Genomic DNA, 7,329 nt, shown 5'->3' with positions numbered 1-7,329 from the left:
TTTCATAGGTTAATTACATGTAAATCTTATTAGGCTTTTCTAAATATTATGCACAATGGAAAATATGAATTTTAAAACAATACTAGGATTCAAATTTTCATACTAGTGTGGTTAACTTAGATTTGGACATTCCCAAATCTATTCCATTCAAAGAAGATAAACCTGAAGTATCCAAAGGTTTCATACACCCAAGATTTTCTACCTATTGGCTCTAACTTGATTTTGACACACAAATGGTGGAGAAGATTTGGATGGCGAAGGCTATGACTCTCTCTACTCTCTGGATGGTGTAAGAAAACTAACTTGAAACTTTAACCCTTAGAAGGGTATTTATAGGGTTTCTTAATTGGACTTAAGTGATTTGATCCCACCAAAGGGCTTGGGTCACTTAGTCTATCTTAAAATGGGTTCTAATTTATTAATTAACTCCACAAGATCATCTAATTAATCAATTAGCCCAATTTAGAGACTTTATTCACTAACATATGTGCAATCTTATATAATTACCAAAATACCCTTATGCACAAAAGTGAACCAAGAACTAATCCAACCCTCATAAACCATGCTAACAAGGTATATGAGCTTGAGCAAGGACCATTAGGACCCATAGGACAGTACCAATCCCTCATAATCCAATTCTAAAGTTGATTCAACGTCTTACTATAGAAAATCAACTACACTCCAATAACTTATGTAAATAATAATGGGACACTAAATGCTCAAGTTTGTGACCTGCTATCCATTGCGTTCAGTCTCCTCGTGAATTAGTATCCGTAGTTTAACAATCTGAAAGCTATCAACCTTTCAAAACTAATTTTATTATCCTTGAGTTGAACACATCTTAGCTCTCCAAGAGCTTATGTCAAGTTCTATGTAAGGAACCATTATAACCATAATTTACATGAACACGTCTCCTTAGGATCACCTAAGGGGACACTTTGTCTCAATCTCATGAGATATCATGATGTCTTTATTAGAATACATATTGCTTCAGACTTCCATCAATAGTGGCTCAATCCATAAAGAATATATGATCAGCTTACGATCTCATCCAAATGTCAAAGTCACTGTTAACTTTACCATAAGCTCGATATTAACTCAAGATTGAGAAACAACAAAATGAAGGAGTTTGGTGAAAGTCATGACATTTGATAGCCTTATGTCATGACTCACCATAGGCTCATAGGCACATAAAAAGACTCATGATTAAATAAAAAGTGAGTATCTAGTTACTTAGTTGTAGTGCATTTGCATGTCTCACCATAAAATAATTTGCCCATCAAACCCCATATAACTAAGGCCTCTGAAAAGGAAACTAACTACTATAACATTTTATGTCTTTACTTTTTTCGTCGAGGGTGTTTAACTTTCACCATTCTTTGATTAGCCTTACAACCACTACTAGTGTTCCATGAGAAGCCCCCACTAGTGTTCAAATCTAGACTATTGGAAGCCTGCAAAGGAGATAGGTTTTGTGGCAAGACTAGATTCTGTTGACTTCCAAATGGGAAATGATTAGCTCTTGAAGGGATTAGCTTTTTATCACCACTATTAATGCCTAGTGAGATGCTCCCACCAGCATTATAATCTAGACTATTGGAAACTTGGAAAAATGAGTTTTGTGGCGTGATTGGATTTTGCTGGCTTCCAAATGTGAAGGAATTAGCTTCTGGAGAGGTTGTTGATCTGAACATGAAGACAGTTGATGACGAAGGGGAGATAGTGTGGATGCTTGTACAGTGTCCTTAGCCATATTATCCTCCATATTCCTCTAATCATGATTACTTGTAACTGAACCAATTGAGAAAATAGAATTAGAGTTACCAAAAACAAGTTGTGATAAGGGGAATGATGACAAAGAGGCGATGCCAGTAGATGAATTGAATGAGAACATGGAAGTTAATGAGGCACTAGTAGAGGAACCAAAAACCATAGGTGCACTATTGCTACTAGCAACCGAAGCTAAGGATCCTCCAAAAGAAAACCTAGTTGATTTTGAACCAAATATAGGAGATTTAGTGGTTTGCCAATTGGAACTAAATAAGTTAGAATTGTTGGTAGGAGCATTAAAGGAGAAAATGCATGTAGTTAATGTTGAGGGTGATATAACAGATGAAGATGCAATTTCTAGTTTTTTCAATGAATCTCCAACCAAATAAATATTATTTATTTAATAATAAGTAATTATTTACGAGAATATATCAAATAATAATACTAATCTTAAATGATAATGATAAATAAATAATATTAAAAATACTAATATTTACAACACCAATCGTATTATTGTGACCTAAAAAGTTCAAATAATAATAATAATAATAATAATAATAATAATAAAGAAAAAATAAGGAAAAAGACAAAAAAAAATAGTATTTTTATTATTTTACTTATTACAGACTTCCAATTGATTTATTTATTTCTAAATTCAAACCTACAATCATTTGCTACTTATTGACCATACTTCTCAATATGTATCCTGGCCAATTGGGCAACCACAAATTCTCATCTTGATTATATTTCCACACCAATCAATATTAATTGAAAGCTCAAAACAATCCAAAACATGAACCAAATCAGCAATGTGATCAAGTCCACATTCCAATTGGTCCAATTCCATTTCAAAAACACTCCTATTTGGATATATAGCAATTGTGAAGCATGCTACTTGGAAAAGCTAGGTTCATGTCAATAATAATAAAATTGACATGTTAGGGTTTAGAATAGTCTCAAGCTCCTAAGCCCGACAACTCAGACGAGGGTAAATGTGCTTATTACTGCACTGATTTGAACCGTTCTAACAACCCAATTTGAGTTTCATGCTTAAGGAAGAAAACAATGATTAATGAAAGTTTCCTCTTGCCCCTTTCTTCCATTTTCGCCTCAATTTACTCCGTGTTATTCTATAAGCATTTGCATCATAATCTAATATATTGCACGTCTTTTGAGGATAATTAGATTAATTTTTTGTCTAAAATAATTAATTTAAAACTCATTATTTTTCAAAATTTCAATAATTTTTTTATATTACTTACATATTTTATTGTTTATTTTTTAAAAATAAAACACCATGGATACAACAGCAATAATAAGGAAAAATAAATAATCCCAAGAAAGAAAAAAAAAATAGATCAATAAGATCTTCTAGTGAGATTGAGAGTAAAAGGTGATGTCTCAATTCCAAGCTAAAATGTTACAGACAATTTAAAGATTTATTCTCCTACATCATAACCGATGTGAACAGGATAATCAAAACATGGCATGGTTTGAAGCACAAAAGCCTATTCGTTCGTTTACTTACCTTGAAGCCGCCTAGTAAATGCTTGCAAGGATAGAATAACCTCCTTTATCCTCTTCTTGGCGTCTTCATCGATCAAGTTGCCTTCCGCATCGAACTTTGCTGGAGGTTGGAATGCGTTCAAGAAGAACTCGGGCTTATTGATGAAATGGAGATCAATATAAACACCGATCTGGCGGAGATGATATTGCGATAGTCCCCCTCCAAAACCCCCTCCTGTGCTAATGATTGCAGCAGGCTTGTCAGCCCATACATTTGGTGGTCTAGAGGCCCAATCAATTGCATTCTTCAGAGGAGCTGATATAATATAATGCAGAATAGGAAAATTAGTCTGTGATTATAAGCACAAGATAAAAGTTGTATTTCGATAAAGCACATACATGAATTCTGGGGACATTCATTACCCTGAAAAATATAAGTTACATAATGAACTAAGTTCTGTTTAAGAATGTAAACAAGTTGGCATCAGGGAAGCTCCTCGTTCTAATCCTTGATTGTAAATTTATTCCCTATTTTAGGTCTTATATTATTAGGTAGGGATACAGAACATCTGTTAGAGGAATGACCTTATTTACAATCCAGAGTTTTTAAAATTTTTCCTGCTCTCGATTCAAATACCAATTATTATTCTCTTTTCTTGTCCATTTAAGGGTGGGTCTCTGCAGAACTGCCCTCATTGGTTTTTTTTTTTTAATCATCCCTAATTCTTATAAAATATGTATTGTATAAAACTATTAGCAAATTATTTAGAAATGAACGTATCATCAGACTTGAAATTGATTGAAAAGCTCAATAGAACTAATGCAGTTAAAACTTTAAAATTCTTAGGAGCTTTTTATCACAGACTTAAGCTTTTCCTGAGCTCACGTGTGGTACTTAAACAACTCAAACCATTTGGTATCCGTTTAGTAGTGATTTTAGAAAACATTTTTAATCTTTTTAACACAATTTTTTTTTTTTTATCATTCAAGTTGGGAGTGATTTTAAGAAATGTTTCTAACCCTTTTAATACTTTATTGGATAAAAAATTTTAAATGTAATAAAAGTTAGAAACGTTTCTTAAAATTACTATCAAACGAACTCTTATTAAACAATGAAAGACATAGATATGGTCTTGTGAGAAAAATTAGTTTTCAAGATGAAGTTAAAAAAAAAAAAAAAGTAGAGAAAGAACCAAATTGCTATAGTTTTTTGAGCTTCACTAAAGCACAAGATAGATATTCAATCAATTTTAATAACATGCATTAAATAAATCAAAATACTCAAAAATTTTAAATCTTGGATGTAAATTGTAGTGTGATATATAGAAGAGCTAGGCACTAGTGATCCCAAGACACTGACACAAGATTCTTCATTAATTCAATAAGATAATTTATAGAAAAATACTCACTCCATTTGATGCCTTTGACCTGCTAATCACTATGTTTTAGTTACTATAAAAATTCAAACTTTATCACACCTATTATTTATACCAATGCTCCTGACGACTTTACAACCATGCGAAGATGGAACTGCCCCATCAAAGGTGAATGCATTATTAATATGCAAACCAAGCGTGCAAAGATTTTTGAGTATTCAAAATATTCAATTTTACCTGAGTGCATAATTTTGTGCTCTCCCACATATATTTTCTTGGTATTCGTAGCATCAACTTTCTTTTCTTTTTCATTTTTTAATTATGTTGTTGAAATAACAATGAAAATATACCATATGAATTTTTAAAACAGTTTATAATTGTTTTTAAAAATAAAATTTTATTTTCAAAAAATGATTTTTAATTATTTTCAAAAATAAAATTTTATTTTCAATTTAACATGAAACATAGATATCCTAGAAAAACTGTTATACGGCTATATATAAAAAAGAAAAAAGAAATAAGAATAGAAGATAATTAAAAAATAACAAATTTTGAGAAAACTTCCGCTATCCATTTATTGAGCTAAGATCATGGAGATATGGCACCGGGAAAGCTATGGAAATTTCTTACAAAATCTTTTTCCAGCGAGTTATTAAAAAAAATGTGAAAATATAGAAATTTACCATTTTTGCTGCCAGCCCAATCCGACAAATCTTGACGTGCAGTGATTAAAGAAAGATTCTGTTGGCAGTTCCAAAAGGATTGTTTGCTAAAAACTTGTAAATTTTGTGTAGGTTATAAAGGGAAAGCATATTCTGTCAAATATTAAATCACTTATTTTTCTTGGAAAAATATCAGCTGACTCACAAATCATTTTATAGTGAGAAATGTTTATGATATTTAAAAAAAATATCTTGTTAAAAAGATTAAAAATAATTTCTAAAATTATTATAAAACGATATTTAGAGCTTAAAATCAATTTGACAATGATTTTATAAAATATTTTTAATATTTTTAATATTTGAAATTTTTTATTGTTTAAATGGTAAAAATATTAAAAACGTTTTTTAAAATAACTCGTAAACACATTTTTAAAGTATGTTGTTTTTTCTCAAAATGTTTTTAGTAAAAATATTTTTAAAATAATTATCTATAAAATGTTTTAATATTAGAGTTGGGTGGGTGCACACAAGTCTGGTTAACCCAACCCAATTTTGCCCAACCCAATTTTGGATAACTGTTGGAGTTGGGTGGGTGTTCAAGTAATAAGAGATCAAGGGGAATAATTTGTAAGAGTTGGAATGGTAAAAAACTATCCTAAAACCACCCTAATGAAAAAAAAAAAAAAAATGTTAAAAGAGAGAATGATTTCTCTTACTTTTACGGAAAAAAAAGAAGAAAAAAGGTGAAGGGTTTTATGTTGTGAAATATGGTGATTCTCAATTTTAGTATGGTTTCATTCACAATTTGAGACAAAAAAAACGGTAACAATTTTCTTTCCGTTTCCAACCATTTCTGAGTTACCAAACAGAGCACAAAGCTAGAAATAAAAAATAAAAAATAAAAAGAGGAGCTAGTACCAGTGACAGAGTAATTGTACTCCGGCGAAGCAAAGAGAATACTGTCGGCTTCGAGAATCTTCCGGCGAAAAGCTTCCACCGCAGGCGGATACGTTCCGTCGACCTCGAGATCCGTGTTGAGCATCGGCAGCGGCGCGATGTCCACATACTCTATCTCCATACCATTGATCGCTTCCTTGGAAATCTTGATCGCTGTGGCCAAAAACACCGAATCAAAACCCTGCTCAAAGACGTAATACACAGAGTGAAAAGAATAGGGAAAGAGAGAAAACCAGAACGGATGAGGCCGCGATTGAAGGAAGCTTTGCGAAGGGAACCGCACAAAGCCGCGACTTTGATCACTGGCTGGACTTCTATGGCTGCCTCCATTTTCTCTCTCTACTTCTCGTCTTCGTCTTCTCTTGCAGTGACAACCAGAGCAGATGAATGATGCCCGTTGATATAACCTCAACCTCTTTCTTTTTATTTTTATTTTTTATTAAATTATGTTTTTTAATTGGCTGAGAGGGGGGAGAATCCTAAAACACCTTCAGCCTGATGGACGGTGTGGATTGAAATCCAACAAACGCATGTGCGCGCCCGACGAAGGAAAGAACTAATTTTACTTTGTGCTTTCTCCCAGAAATTTGGGTGGTCCATTGGATTTTGTCACTTTAAAAAAAAAAAAATCGAAAATAGTTACGAAGAATAATTGTTTTTTAAAATTATTTTTTAATATTTTATACAACAAAAAGTATGTTTAAAAGATAAAATATTTTTAACTTGTTTTTAATATTTTTAAAAATAATTTTTATTTATAATATATTATTTTTAATCATTTTATATCTTTATATAATTATTTTTTAAAATATTTAAAATAATTAAAAATAAGTGAAAACATTAATAATTGTTCTTTAAAAACACCTTATTTTCTCTTTTTGATAATAAAACAGGTTTCTAATGGTTAAGGTCCTGTTTGGTAACGGTTTAAAAAAAATAGTTTTTAATAAAAGTTTTTGAAAACTATGATTTTTTGTAAAATAAAAATATTTTTAACAGTCTGAAATGTTTTTAATATATTTTAATATTTTTTATATGTTTAAAATACGTTTTATGTC

At 31.2% G+C, this 7,329-nt stretch overlaps 1 protein-coding gene across 1 annotated transcript; it reads right to left on the bottom strand.

Moving 5' to 3' along the window:
- Positions 1-1,185: 1,185 nt before the first annotated feature.
- Positions 1,186-6,680, bottom strand: LOC100256621 (NADPH:quinone oxidoreductase). Its single transcript, XM_002265189.5, has 4 exons — positions 6,505-6,680; positions 6,233-6,424; positions 3,299-3,592; positions 1,186-1,791 (listed from the first exon to the last, which is right to left on the bottom strand). Exons 1-4 carry the CDS (start codon positions 6,599-6,601, stop codon positions 1,772-1,774), a joined length of 603 nt encoding a protein of 200 aa, XP_002265225.2. The 5' UTR covers positions 6,602-6,680; the 3' UTR covers positions 1,186-1,771.
- Positions 6,681-7,329: the final 649 nt, after the last annotated feature.

The sequence above is a fragment of the Vitis vinifera genome, chromosome 13 (assembly GCF_030704535.1).
Source record: "Vitis vinifera cultivar Pinot Noir 40024 chromosome 13, ASM3070453v1".
NCBI lineage: Eukaryota > Viridiplantae > Streptophyta > Magnoliopsida > Vitales > Vitaceae > Vitis > Vitis vinifera.
This window is presented reverse-complemented; position numbering and strand designations above follow the sequence as displayed.